Genomic DNA, 15993 nt, shown 5'->3' with positions numbered 1-15993 from the left:
ACTTGAACCTAAAATGCATCAACCATTCATTAAAAGTTCTTTTAACTATTAAAGAAAAGGCCTGGGGTTTCCAGAAACAAAACTGAATGCTCTATGGAAGGCTGTTCCATAACTACATACAGTACATGTAACTGAACATGAACAGTGGACTTTCACAAGACTTCTTTTTATTGTTTTCTGTGCTGGGTTTGGTACAGTATGAGTGTACTGCACTGTAGTGACCCCTTCCTTAGAAGAAATATCTAATCTAGTACTAGAGTTGAGAAGTCTCAAGTCTAGAGTTTTATTGGGTAATATCTTAAAATTTATTTCTCTGTACTTTTCTGCTAGTCATTTCTTATAAATGGGCATCAAGCTTTGGCATTAGCACACCTAGTTTTGGCATCTCCATATAAAAAAAGTGGGGATTGATGGAAAGTAGGTGTTCAAGTGGGAACTCAAAAATGTTAAATGATGAGCCCAGGAATTAAGAACATTGTACTGGCCATCCTGAGTATAGTGCTTCACAAAGGGTGCATTGACAAATGCATCTAAACAATAAAAAGATATGTACTGTATTTAAAATAGAACCATAAGACCTCTCACACTGGAGTTATCAAAGCATAAATAACAACCTGGAAAACTACATTTTGTATAAAATAATCCAATTTTCTAAAATAAAAAATTACATATCTGATACTGACAGAATATGGTGTAATCTATTTTCCCGAGAGCAGCCAAAACCAAGGCAAGTTTATGTATAAAAAGCATACTGTACTACCATCCACCATTTAACTCCTACTAGCAAAGTGCAGCCTAAAGCACAGGCCACTGAGGTCCAGAGTTATTGTATCAAATCAACCTACTAAGTGACGGGAGTAATTGTCTTGAATGGATAAATGTGCTGAGTAATGTTTAATATATAATATTTTCCATGTTAAAGATTGTCAATTTACTTTCAAGTCCTAAAATATGGCAATACTGTATACTATTCAGTAAATCCCAAGCTCACCATCTCACTTCACTAATCATTTTCAAATAACAATAGTACCCAGACATTAGTGCTATTGTATAGTTACCAAATGAAATTGTACTAAAATTTAGCAGCCTTAGTTTCCAGCCCCAGATTATAAATATATCACTTCCAAAATAACACTGTGTACATGAAAACTGTACACAGTCTTATTTGAGATACATAAATGTGGCTAAAAATATACTTTCTTTCTATTCCATACATTCTTTTGTGGTATTTTAATTTCATCTACAGCCAATCTAAATAGAATTGCAGCCCCAAATGTCTCCCAAAATCTGAAACATCAGGCAAAGACCAACCCAACTGATACATGAACGCATCAAAGGGTATCGCTTATTTCTATTCCATCAGACCTTGGGGGTCTTGATATATTTTGGATTGGCTGTACAATAAGTTTGGTAGTAAAACATATAGTCTTTGCCCTCAGTTAGACCTTTTGGAAAAACTGTTTAACCAGGACTGACAAGCAAGCCACAAGTTTATAGCACAACAGTGAGCACTCACAGATCATAAAAGCTAACCACTTCACTAAGTGCATTAATGTCCCTCTGGTAGGCCCCACAGGCTACATACACAGAAGATACAAGAGCTTATTCTTCCCCAAGTCATGAGAACAGATGCCATCCAGGCATGTGATTAACTTGGATGGGAAGCAGATCAAAAACATCAGTGCCCTGGATGAGCAAGAATGAGCCAGAATAATAGAAACAACAAAGAGTAAGACAAAGCTATGCTGTATCTGACAAATGAAATAAGAGTGCTGCTGAGTCAACAATAAAGTGTTCCAGAATCATATACAGTATTGTACAGGTAGAGTAAAAATAGAAGAATAATCTAGGAGACATTTTCTCCGGTATAAGGTGTTGCCTGACAGTAGTTTCAGGAGAAGGTTTACAGGGTTTAATACAGTAAACCATTGTTATTCGCAGGGGTTAGGTTCCAAGGAATGGCGCAAATAGGCAAAACCGTAAATAGCAACTTGTACCGTACTACCTTAGTGCACTACTGTCTACCTATACCAAACAACCGACCAGCCGTGGTAGCACTCATCCCCTCTTTTAACTTATTAGGGATATCACTGACTTCTGCCCTTTACATTTCACTCCAATAGCATCACTAGCAATGACACTATGCAGTCTTTTAGGGGCTATTTCACACAGAAACACTAAAGTTTTGAGCACAACACAAGAGATGTTGAGTCGCAGGCAATGGTTGAGTGCAAACAAGGGAGAGGAGACGCTGTGGGCACGTGGGGGTGACTCATAGTGCTGCGGGAGAGGCTCATAAGCCAGCCACTATCTGCTTACCACGAAGTCAAAACCACAAATCACAAACCCACAAATAACAAGGGTTTACTGTACATCAATCCTAGAGATTTACTTTTAAAACATTATTTTTACTCTGGGAACAGTGAAAATCTGCAACACCTCTTTCTTACTAAAATCATTGGCAAGAAAAAATGTAGTTGTGTATTTGTACATTAAAAAATTTCCTACAATAATGACACCAAAGAAGAGCACAAATGGTATTTATCAACAGATCTCACTACACATATTTTTTGTTGCAGCAAAAAATATACATGTATCTATAATAAGCACTTTTTGAAACTCTATTGTATAACTTAAGAAAGTGTATGTTGGTTAGTAACCTAATCACTGCATTACTTCAACAGAAGCAAAAATTAAAATACAGTAACTCATTGTTAATTAGCAATATTGATAAAAGTATACCTTTAACTTGTATATAAAGCTGATAGTAAATGCATGAGCCATGCCCAAATGAAAAGTTTAAATACCTGTAATGGTTTTGAATAAAATCTTTTGTAATTTGTTTACCAATTTGAATTAAAATTCTTTCTTTCAATGCTCAGTATTTCAGTTCAACTCATCTACTGGGAGCAAAATCATTCCATTCATACTCATACATATTATTACTAAGAGCAGACATCTAAGTTGTAAACAATGGCACTCACATTTTTGCTCCTGAACCTGGAATCCCTCACGGTGATCCCAAAGACAGACATTTCTCTTCATTCTAAAAATCTCAACTTGCTGCACCCGAGAGGTGTGTGGTTGTCCTCATACTACTTTCCTCCACCCTCAGACAAGGCTGCCCCTACACCACACAAACCTCTAGCCTAACACACCCGCCACAATTTACTGTGCTCTACACACTACTGTATACGTATTCATTATTACTGTACGTATAGTACAATGTAGGTATCCCTCGAGATATGAATGGGTTAAGAAAAAAAAAATTGTTAGGTGAATTTACATATCACAAATAAAGTAGAAAAATAGGGTTCAGTTCCTCAATGACAAAAATACACCAAAAACATGAAATCGGTTCACAAACAAAAACAAAACCTACCCAACTAATAATAAATAGTACATAACTAATTTACAAACAAAAATATTAAAAATATTAATAAGAGACTCTTTAACTTTGGTACATTACCTTAAGGGAGGGCGTAACACGTGCTACCCATGCAGGATGCGTGGGAGGGTCTACCTGTCCCCAGTGATAGCCAGGCTTAGCAGTAATGTGAGAAATTAAAATAATAATAATAAAAAAAAAAAATTACTGTGTTGCCATTTGGCAATCTTGTCACTAGCATGAGACAGCACAGCCGCGAAGGAATGCTGCGTCCTCTCTCCCTCACTCTCTTGTGATAGCTCCGATATGTAATAAATGTTTAATCCCTTTAAGTGTTTTTACTACATCATAATTTTTTCCCACATTCTGTTTGAAGATTGTGTGTGCATGTAACAGTAAATGAAAAAACAAACAAGTTATGTACCTATATATCAACCCAAAAACACAAGTTGAAAAATAACAATAATGAAACTCACATCTTGGCTAAGTAGGGGAAGGATGAGATCCCAGCCCCCACCTCCCTCACCACACCACTCTGCCTGCCTCTCCTACAATCTGCACACTTACTCTAGTGATCTAAGAAATGTTTGGTCTCTATGTTTTTGACCTTATGATTATCTTCTTTTTTTCTTTTTTTGCACATTCTGCATGAACAATTGTGTGTGCACATAACAGGAAAAAAAAAGTGCAGTGTATCTTCCCAAAAATACAAGTTGAAAAATAACAATAATGCAGCTCACTGCTTGGTGGGAGGCTGAGAGACCGACACAGCACTCACCTCCTGCTCCCCCTTCCCCTCCCACGACGTATGAAATTTTTATTCCCTCATTATAATATATATATTTTTTTTGGCACATTCTGTATAAATTGATTGATTGTGGTAATTACATCCCTGATGATGCAACAGTTTAGGTCATATGCAACTGAATTAAAATAAAGGCCAAAAGACTAAACTCAAATAATGCAAGGTAAAACCAAAAGTAATAAATAACAGAACTTTCTTAACAAATATTTAAACAATAGATAAAACACTAAGCTTGTGTAGAATGCCGGCTTCCTCTACAAAGGAGCAGGCTACACCACCCACGCCCATCACCAAAGAGAGACCGTAGAACCTATCCCCCCCCAGGACTGGGAGAAGTAGTGAGAAAGATTTCCAAGACTGGGGCACACCACCAAGAGGTGCTGAACAATCAATGGGACAAGCAGTCATCATAAAGAGGCAGTGGCACCATTTTATATGAACGATTGTGTGCATGTATTAAAAAAAAAAAAACCTGTCTACCCCCTCTGTGATAAGTCCCACGCACACAAGAAATGTTTATTCCCTTTATATTTTTGACCTTATGATATTTTTTTTTGTACATGCTGTATGTAGGATTGTGTGTGCAGGTAACAATGGAAAAAAAAAGAATGAAAGTAAATTAAGTTTATATACCCAAAATTACAATTTGAGAAATAACCATAACAACTCCTACCTCAGCCTGGTAAGAGGGGGATGTGGCTGCCCCAGCCAATTTGAATTTTTGCCCAGACTCATATTCAAGGGAAGCTTTCATTTCTCGAAATTGTGGTGTAAATTTAGAAAATTCAAATGAGCGAACTTATGTATTACGAACGTTCATATCTCGAGGGATACCTGTATTTATTTATTTATTTATTTATTTATTGAGCCTCCAGTCCTAGTTCCTTCTTTTCATTTGAAACTAGAGATAAGCAGTAATGCAGTTTATGTTAATGCAAGTACAGTATTCTTGGTTCCTATACAGTATACAGGTACACGTTATTTTTTTAATAAAATACGTGTGGAATAATACTGAGAGAACATTAGGTATGCTCAGGGGAGAGTATGTCTCCTTTTGTTCATTTTAGACAATTTTGATTAATGAAAACTTTTTCTGAAATAAAGTACAGTGACCCCTCCGTTAACGAACTCAATCCGTTCCAGAAGGTCGTTCGTTAACCGAAAAGTTCGTTAACCGAAACCAATGTTTCAATGGGTTTTGGGGTAATTGGTTCCAGCTCACCGAAAATTTCCTAAATTCAACAAAAATGGTAGAAAAGTTCACTTACTTTGAGGTGTGTATGTAGAAGGCTCCTGGATGATGATGGGATTTAGAATGGGGGTGGAGGAGAAGGAAGAAGAGAAGGCATTGGGGTGGAAGAAGTCACCCCATGGCGCCATTTCACCCATAAAATTTTAGCTCTCTTGGTGTAATTCAAGATTATTTTCTTTAAATCAACACTGCACTGCATTATATATTGTCAATATGTAAAATATATTTCAAAATGACCAATAATTTGCTTGGAAACACAGAAAAAAAGCGTTTAGTTGAAGAGCGTCTCGAGCAAGATGTTACCTCCAGTGGAAACAGAGAGAGACTAACTCCTGTTTGCTGTGTTAAGAGGCTGGATGCCGTGCATTAAACTAGTCACTTTACCTTCAATTATGTTCAATAATTGTTAAAATGACTAAAAAATTGAATATTAAACTTTTAAAATTATTGAATAGTATGAACTTCTTGATATTGACTAAAATAGTAAGGAATTTAAGCCCTAGAACCGATTAATGTATTGGCGGACTGATACTAAAGCTGGTTGCCCGGTCAGTGCAAGCGAAAACATGTTGAGCTCGGTTCGTAAGAACTTCGTTAACCGAATTTTTTTTCGTTAACCGAATTGAAGATCCTTATGGAAGGCAGTTCGTTAATCGAAATTACGTTAACCGAGGTGTTCGTTAAACGAGGGTTCACTGTATATCCCTTACATCCTTGAGAAACTCCAATGATTTCTTCCTAAACATTCCCTGTTGTATTTGTTGTGCATATAATATGGTTGGAAATAGGGTAATTACCATATCCATAAAACAAGAGAGGAAGCAACAACAGATGGTATACAAAACCAATACATTCTAGTTTTTTGTTCAAATAAGAGTAAAACCAAACAAGAAGGTACTGTACAGTTGCCAACAGGTACTATGTTCCATCCCTCGGTGCCCTTTCCAAACATGTGGCAACAACAGAATTATTTTATGAATGAATTGGTAACGTGAGGGGTGGAACACTATACCTGTGGGCAACTGTACATCATCGATCTTACCTTAAAACATCATCACCAATATCACAAATAAATAAAAGATAATTCATTCCCAGACATTTGCAATAAAATCTGCAGATAAAGATGACCAACAAGAACACACAGCACATAGATCTAACCCATTGTCAGTTTCCTAAATGAGAATCCACATTCTTAAGATGTTTATACTGTGTATAGTAAACACTAATTTGTAGGCAGTATGAGGTACAGTACACTTGTTTTACTGTGTTGTTATTATTATTTACATTATTAACAATCATTATTACTGCTCCAGTAATAAATCACAATACTAGACTTGTGCTTGGGGGTTGGGGGTAGAAACACATGGTGAAGTGAGTCAAGACCAAGGGTGAGATGCCTACATCACAAAAGCTGAGAAGCTACTGAGAAGAGACAGGGAGGCTCTCATGTGTGAGTGAGTGAAAGATAAATACAGTACCTACTTGGCAGCATAATCTACCTAGGCCTGCCCATTTTATTCAAATAGGCCCGCAAAAGATCAAAACGTCATGTGATGTGACCCGTAGCCTAGGGGTTAATATGAAATTTTTAGATTCTGAAAGTTTATAAAGAAAAATGCTATAGCTGTATAAAAATTGAGGTACACTACAACCAACATGCAAATAAATACTGTACTACAATGCAACAAGGAGATTCACCATCTTGTGTGTACGTAAGGTAGTGTAGTGATAATGATAATAAAAGAATTACGTACACTAATGTAGACTGTATGGCTTAAAATGAAAGTACGATAAATGAATTAAGTAACACCATAAAAATATGATAATTAAGTTAAACTTATTCCACAGACTATCACAATATAGAAATTAAATTATAAGCACTTGATACAAAAAAAAAATTCTGTACTGTATAGGAACAACAAAGGGGATTGCTTACTTTTGGAAATGCTGGATAGAAGAATCAGAAAAACTCTCATATCTAATGGAATATGTACTCAAAAGTGGCTTCATGAATGATCTATATACTCTTCATTGAGACAGAAAATCATGGACCTAATCAAACCAAGGTGGTGCATGTGTGCTTTACCTAAATGCAATAATGATATCAAAGGTAATTATTTAGAGTAAGACAATGATTTACTTAAAAAAAAAGTTGCAGAGAAATACCTGCTTTTGATAAACAAGTGAGCCAAGGAAACAACAAAGGGTGAATACAGTACTTACAACTAAAGTAAGATGACAAAATTTTCTTAAATGAAATAGGGTGATATGCACAAGATATAAAGATACAGGTATAGGAGAAATTTATAAACTTGGAAAGAGGTGGAGTAAGGGATTAGCAGATACCATTGGTATAAATGGAGATCGCTGAAGAGGTGAAAATTGTCTTGGAGGAGATAAGGGCAAGCCTAGCAGAGAATTTGGTTGTTGGATGGGGCGGCGTAGCCCAGTAGTGTGTAATGGAGCGCCATATAGTTGTGAAACATTAAGATGACCAGGAGAGTTCATGTTATAGAAATGAGTTTGTTGAGAGGATGTAGGAGTAGGAAAACTTGCAGGATTGGTCATGAAATACTGAGGGGATAAGGTATTGTACAACGACTGATTCATGAAGTGATTAAGGGTATACTGGGGTGGAAGAGACATTTGGACAGTATGGATGGGGGAAGGATGACCAAGTGCACCAACATTTGTGGGGGAAGCAGGAATGAGAGGAGACCTAAGCTGAGCAGGATGAACTGTAGGTGGAACAATGTTGGTGACCGAGGTATGATGAATAAGTGTGTGGTGGACGTGTGTGGAACCCGAACTGTTTGGAGGAGGTGTTGAAGGGCTCACGCTGACCACTTCTGGGGGTGGCGTTTGAGATGAGTTTCCTTCATCTTCCCTTACCTTTCCGGGCTTTTGTTTAACTTCTTTCAGCATGTCCTCCTTTAATCTCTCAGTGATTGCAATTTCCACAGCATTCCGGTCACTTTCCGACTCAAGTGTGGTAGCAGTAGTAATGGGTGTGTCAGTATTCTTTATGTCTTCTTGAATCTTGCAATCAATTTCATCCATCTCTTCTTTGTCTTCTATGATCTCAGCATCATAGATAGCCACCTCTTCATCATCTCCAATAACGTCTTCATCGTCTCCAATAACGTCATCATCATCTCCAATAACATCATCATCATCTCCAATAACGTCATCATCTCCAATAACGTCATCATCACCAATAACATCATCATCTTCATCATCTATGAAATCAGCAGTAAAATTATTTGATTTTCCACTGTCTTCAACAATTTCTGCTGAACATTTACTTGTCTTTATGCTGTCTTCTATAATCTCTGCAACAGAACCAATTTTCTTTTTAGCTTCTATAACCCCAGCTATAATCCTAGCAGCAAAGATAGCCGACTTTTCCTTACCTTCTATAATCTTAGTCTCTAAACGGGGTGTCTTTTTACTTTCTGATACAATCTCCGCTACAATATCTCCAGTTTTTCCAAGGTGTTCCAAAGCCTTAGCATTAGTAGCTATCCCTGGTGTTAATTTACTAGATGGATGTATGTCTCCATACTCTTCATCACTTTCCAAGTCTACAATCTCATTTTCAGTCTTTGTTGGGATGGCCATAAATGCTTTCTCCTTAACTTGGCTAGACAATTCACTTTTTCTAGTACCAATGTTTATTGCAGCCAAGTGAGAAAGGTCCAGTGATTTTGGTATTCTATCTATATGTGACTCCTTACCTTTACCAATTTCATTATTTGTCTCTTTTTGAGGCCCAGCATCTGCCTCATCATTGCTGATTACCTGTAATTCTCCTGTCTCAATACCATTGTCAACTTTATTTCTCATGCCTGAAAGAACAGCACCTATAGACTGAAAAGGCCTTTGCTTGTCTTTTCTCCTATTTTGGGAAACCACCCCAATGGCTTGCTTTGGCAAGTCATCATGAACAGTGACCCACTTTGAAGTGCTTGGTAATGATTCTAGGTCAATGGTATTTCTATTTTCTGAAATATCGCTATGAAAAGTGTGATCAAATTCCTTTTTTTCTCCCATTTGAAGACTGTAGCTTTGAGTGCTGATACCACTATCACTTTTACTAGGAGAGACATTATGAGGGTCACTGTTGAGTCTCTCTTGACTAACTGCACAACTTTTTCCAGTAGAAAATGAATTATTAAAGAGTGCCCTCTTCTTTATATCTCTGGGATGATTAAGAATCTGTTCCTCTCTCAAGAATTCTGTTTTTGAATCTGGCTGCATCGTTCTTGTATTTGAGAAAACTAGGGGTACTGTTCTGCTTTTAATTGTCATAATGTTATGGAAAGTTTGTTTACTTTCTTCACTTACTTGCTTGGGTCTTGCAAATAATGGAGGTGGTGGTCTTAAATACGGGGATGGGGTATTGGTTACAGGGGCATCTCTAGGTTTAGGAGGAGTTTGCTCCTTTCTTGAATCAACTTTACAGACAGTGATAGTCTTATTCTCACATATTCTACGAAGAGTAGCCAGTTCATCAATATTGCCACTTTTGTTCTTTTTGAGTGGATTTCTTCCAGATATATTGTACATGGAGGAATAATCAGATGGGGCAAATGAAGCTGTACCTTCTCCTTCCACCTCAACAACTACAGGAGCCTTTTTCTTTAATGGTGTGCTGTGATACCTAGAACCTTTACCTGTCTTATATAAAGTACCTGTAGATGGCTCTTCAGGGTTTTGAATATTTTTTTTTAAACTTGGGGACATATTTTGAAATCCATCCATATTCATGTGCTTAGGACTCAGCCCTGCAAGGCTTGCTCTTACATCATTCTTTCTTGACCCTCTAGTGGTGGTTTCCACTATTTCAATTTCATGAGCAGGCTCTTTCAAATCCACCTTAACAGCAGAAGACACTTCTTTTTCATCATCACTAGTGAAATGTATGTGTTTCCGAGTAAAAGTGGAGTTGAGAAGAGGTCTTTTATTCCTTGGTCTTGGATAAGGTAAGGTAGGAACTGAATCAGAATTAGTATTATACACTGATGTTTTTGATGTGTCCTGAGAGGAAATATACCCAATTGTAGAAGTACCTTGATCAGCAACATCTTTTTGAGCACGATGTCCTTTCTTATGCTTTCTCTTTCGTTTTTTCTTGATCCCTGGTTCATTAACACTCACAAAATCATGAGCAATGAATGGATCTGTCACTGAATCAGCAGCATAATGACCATCATCATGATCTGATGATTTAGAACTAAATCTACCTTGCTTACCAAAGTTACCACTGGCATCAGATGAATTATCCTCATCAGATGTTTCCTCACTCTCCAGGTTGATCACAGTGCTGGTGGAAACTACTTTCTCCTGTGAACTTTTCTCTTCCTGCCACCTGTTCTTCTTCTTCTCTGCTTCACGGGCTCTTGGTGCTTCTCGATCTTCTTCTTTAGAACTCCTAGGTATTTTCTTTTTGTCCGCTTTTATTTCTGAAGTTACTGACTGCTCAGGTAATCTAGTTTTCTTTTTCTTATTGTCCCTCACCACATCCTCCTCACTATTTGGTTCAGTAGATTTTTCTTTTTTCCGTTTCTTTTTTTCTCTGATGGGAACCTCCTCCACTTCATCTTCAACCTCAATGTTTTTCTCCTTTCTCCATTTCTTTTTCAACTTTGTTATCTCAACATTCTCTTGTGGTTCTGCCATTTTCTCACGTTTTTCTTTCTTCCATCTCCCTCTTTCTTTAATTTGCACATCAACCTGAGATTCGAGTCTCTCTTCAGTGATCTTACTCTTCTTGTGTTTCCTTTGTTCCTTCAACTCATCTATGTCCATTTCCTGCTCATTTGTTTCCTCCCAGGTCTTACCTCTCTTTCGTTTGCGAACTTTTCTGCTGTCATCCTCATTGTCATCTACTGGAATAAGTTCTTCAGATGGTCTACTTCGCTTCCCTTTTTTCTCTTCCTTAACAGTATCTTGTACCTGTATTTCTTCCTCACTCTTTTCTCTCTTACTTTTTTTCTCTTTTTTATCTCCAATATTGTCTGGAACTTCTTCAGATATCCCTTTCTTACCCTTTTTCTTTTTTTTCCCATCTGCTCCTGCACTTCCTTTGCCTGGCAATGATTTAAGTCTGGAAAAGATAAAAAAGACATGATAAAAATCAATTACTGAAGGCCACAGTCATCCCACTCAGCTGAGCTGATATACTGTATTGCCAGTTTTAATCCACCCAAAAACATTGTTTCACATGCATCCAGGTAATACAGTAACCCACCCATGTGCCAAATATAAATGAAATCAGTCCAACAGTGAGCAAGTTGACTCTGTTTAAGTAAATTTAATTCAAGAAATCTGAGACTGAAACAAAGGACCAAATGGAGTCTTAATTCCAGCAATACTAAACTCCAAAGTATAACCCAAAGAAGTAAATGTAAGAATAAAAGAATAATAAACTGTATGCAGGAACCGTGCAGCACTACAGTACTAATGATTTCTATGTTTTTTAACAGTCTTGGGACCTGTGAGGAAGTCAAATGTTATATGGTATTTCAATATAACACTGTTTCAACATTTAAGATCTCACAAACATTCAAATATGTAAAACAATTCTGAAATTCATCCATGATTTTAAAACTGCCTAGCTTTGCAAAACCCTAATCTAAAATTGAAAAATTGTACATACAAAAAAGAATGGCAATGTTTCTACTTTTAGAATGTTCATGCTGCACAGTCTTACTTTAAAGTTTCATCTAACCGGCATACAGTACATGTCACGGAGATTTGCATTTTTTTCAGGCTTACAGGTCCACTTCCACTATATTGCTGGGTGCCATTGACATGCAGAAAGCCTAAGTACATATGTACTGTAATACATTTGTCAATAACACTGTACTGTATTAATATAATAAAAATTGTGCCCTTAATATATTTATACTGTAATGGAAAAATATTACGTATTGGTACATTTTTCATGTTTCAAAAAGGCCAACAAGTTGTTTAAGGTCTGGTGAATGATGAAAATCAGCCAAATTGCAGAGTTAGGTTTGGTTGAATTTGTACAAAGCCACAAGTGGAGAAGTTGGCCCCTCCTCTGATATGACTGCCTTGACAGATATGGAAATACCGTACCCCTTCTGGCTGCTATGCTCTTTCAATAAACCGTTAATTATTGTTATTATGACTATGTCTATTTCATAAATTTCCCACAATGGGTGCAGCCACTGGCGGAGGGGGAGGTGCACGGGAACGTGCCCCCAATAATATGGCCTTAAAATATCCCTGAAATTGGTCAATTTTAAAAATATTTTTCCAGATCTGCCACTGAGTGCAGCAATTAGGTGGCTGCTTGATACCAAGCCTGTTCATCAATTTCACTAATACCTGTATGGTACTTATTTACTTTCTCATTGAATTACTGTACTTTGGTAAGAATAGGTGAAAGTTTAGCCTCTTCATTTTATGTGGTAATTAACTGGAGTATTAAACTGAGAATAGACCTGCCTGGCCACTGTGTGTCAGTGTGGGAATACCCTTGGGAGTGGCCAGATTAAACATCACCTCAACTTCTTAATGCATTACTTCTTGGTGGATTTTATCAAACATGAATTTGTTTATTTTTGTAAGAAAAGAAAGTACAGTACTGTACACTATTTCATCATATTCTGATCAATGTTCTAAAACTATACAATACAGTTGTCAGTTTACAGTTGTTTGGGTTACGATCTTCCTTATGATAATTAAAAAAAATTTAGATATGAAAAAAGTTACACAGGAGTTTTTCTGTGTCTCATGCCTGACTCTCTGAAACTTAGTTGTCACAGTAGCTTGGCTTTTCATGCGAATAAAGACATGTCTAATTTTTTTCACCTAGCATGAATTAAAAATGAGGTCTTGTACAGTTCTGTACGGTACATTACTCATAAAAAGTGTTTGCATATCCATATAATACCCCTATTTCACATAATTATTAGGGCAAAGCTATGCATTATAAAAATATGTTCGCCATCTACACCCAACCTTAATCTCAATAAGTAAAGTGACTTACTTGAGAACATTTGCTTCTTGAAGAACAGTAGAAGTCTCGTCAGGGTGAATGTAGTACCCATCTTCAAAAAGACCTACAGCAGGCTTTTTCTTTCCCAATTCATCTGTCAAAAATTTATATCCTTGGAATGCTGAATTCAGTAAGTCAATACATTACAACAGAAGCAAATAAAGTTCTCCATAAAAACATACAAGGTGAAATACTGAAATACTCATTCCTCTTATATAAAATGATCTAAATGTGATTAATGCCTCACATAACCTAAGCACAAGCAGCTTCAAGCATAATTGCATGAGAACCAAATAAGCAAAATTGCAATAAATTCTCTCATCTTTATATACACTAGACCCTTGCCATTCGTGGGTTTGCGATTTGCGGTAAGCAGCTGGCGGCTCTGGTGGCTAGCTTGTGAGCCTTTTCTTGCAGTGCAACGAGTCACCCCACGTGCCTGCGGTGTCTCATCTCCCTCTGTTCGCACTCACCCAGTAGCTGTGACCCCAACATATCGTGTTGTACTCTCAAAACTTTTGCGTTTCTTTGTGAAAATGGCCCCTAAAAGACTGCCTAGTGTCAGTGCTAGTGATGCTAGTGGAGTAAAACGTAAAAGACAAAAGTCAGTGATGACCCTGACAAAGAAACTCAAATTATTAGGCAAGTTAAAGGAGAGGGTGAGTGCTGCCGCGGTTGGTAGGCTGTTTGGTGTGAACGAATCCACAGTGAGGTATATCAAGAAAAATGAACAAGCAATTCGTGATACAGTTTAAGCGAGTGCTCCTGCAAGTGCTAAAGTGGAGCAGGTTGTTCGTTACAAAAACAAAGTGAAAACAGAGAAAGCACCGAATATTTGGGTTGAGGACCAGCACCACAAAAATGTTCCGATCATGAGAAAGCTAAAAGTCTTTATGTTCATTTTTATGAGTCAACAGGTGGTGAAGGGGCTAGTGCAGTTACTAAACCAACTTTTAGTAACAGTAAAGGTTGGTTCGAGAATTTTAAGAAAAGATTCTCTTTCCATAATGTGAAACTGATTGGAGAGGCCGCAACAGCTGAACACACAGCTGCAGATGCATTTCCCGCCAAGTTAAAGAAAATAATAGAAGAGAGAGGCTATAGAACAGAGCAAGTGTTCAATGCTGATGAATCCAGTTTATATTGGAAGAAAATGCCTGGTAGAACGTATATAAACAAGCAGGAGAGGTGTGCTTCTGGGTTCAAGGCAGCCAAGAACAGTGACGCTCATCTTCTGTGGCAGTGCAGCTGGCCACATGATCAAACCTGGCTTGCTTTACCACTCAGCAAACCCTAGGGTTTTAAAGGGAAAAAACAAGAACCTTTTGCCAGTTTTTTGGCAGTCCAACAAAAAGGCATGGGGAACTGTGCAAGCATTCCTGGATTGAACCAATCCATAAATGCTTTGTCCCAGAAATGGAAAAATACCTTGCTTCCAAGAAGTTGGAATTCAAGGTGTTATTATTGATAGACAATACACCAGGCCACCAAGAAGTTTGCAGTTTAGCCATCCAGGTGTTGAGGTGGTGTTCCTACCCCCTAACACCATAACACCACTGCTCTTATTCAGCCTCTCGACCAGGGTGTAATACGCACCTTCATGGCATATTACACCCGATACTCTTTTGGTCATATCCGTAGTGCCACGGACGCAGACCCTGACCTTGATGTTAGTAAGTGCTGAACGGAGTACAGCATTGTGAACTGCATTACCAACATCAGTGAATCATTCAATGAACTCAAACCAGAGACAGTGAATGCTTGTTGGCAAAACCACGCACTCAGGCCATAGCCTGAGTGTGTGAATAACTTCCATGGATTTCCGTCCACAGTAAAGGATGTGAATGATACTGAGTGTAGCACGTCAGTTGGGTGGTGAGGGGTTTGTGGACATGGCTGCTGAAGATGTGGAAGAGCTGATTGATGGGCATGGAGAGGAACTGACAGAAGAGGATTTGAAGGAGATGGTAAAAAGTGCCAAGGAAGATGAAGAAATTATGAAATTGCAACAAGAAGGTTGGGACTTGGACAATTTTGGTGAACTATTTCGACAGGAAATGATGGGAAATGATTTATTTGTCGACCATGACTCTTCCATGGAATGGAGTCTTAAGACTGTCCGAGGAATCAACCAAGTATTGTTTCCCTCCCAGGAAATGTTGAAAGACCTCAAAACAAAGAAACAACTAACAATCATGATGTTTTCAAGAAAGAACCAGCTGCAACCGCCGTCGCTCCACCCTCCTCCTCCCAGCCACCTCACCACCCACCTCCCGATCCAAACTTCCACATTTGAATGTAAGTAATGGTGACTTAAGTTTTTCATACACAGTATACCGGGTAGGTATATATTAGTGCACTAAGGTATTATATAAGTTGCTATTCGCGGTTTTGACAATTCGTACCATTTCTTGGAACTTAACCATCGCGAATGGCAAGAGTTTACTGTATACAAAACATGTTACCTGAAGTCAAAGAGCACCACATTAATATCTGCCACTCAATGAACTTAAAAA

General features: G+C 37.7%; 1 protein-coding gene across 1 annotated transcript in view; it reads right to left on the bottom strand.

Annotated features, from left to right (window-relative positions):
• Window positions 1-15993, bottom strand: part of LOC121867302 — a 36020-nt gene that overhangs the window by 16616 nt on the left and 3411 nt on the right. Inside the window, exons 2-3 of the mRNA XM_042367201.1 lie at window positions 13469-13571; window positions 8338-11554 (exon numbers count right to left, since the gene is read on the bottom strand). Of these exons, the coding sequence (XP_042223135.1) occupies window positions 8338-11554; window positions 13469-13571 (3320 nt within the window). The remainder of the gene's footprint in view (window positions 1-8337; window positions 11555-13468; window positions 13572-15993) is intronic.

This window comes from Homarus americanus, unplaced genomic scaffold (genome assembly GCF_018991925.1).
Source record: "Homarus americanus isolate GMGI-L3 unplaced genomic scaffold, GMGI_Hamer_2.0 scaffold6317, whole genome shotgun sequence".
Taxonomy (NCBI): Eukaryota; Metazoa; Arthropoda; class Malacostraca; order Decapoda; family Nephropidae; genus Homarus; species Homarus americanus.
This window is presented reverse-complemented; position numbering and strand designations above follow the sequence as displayed.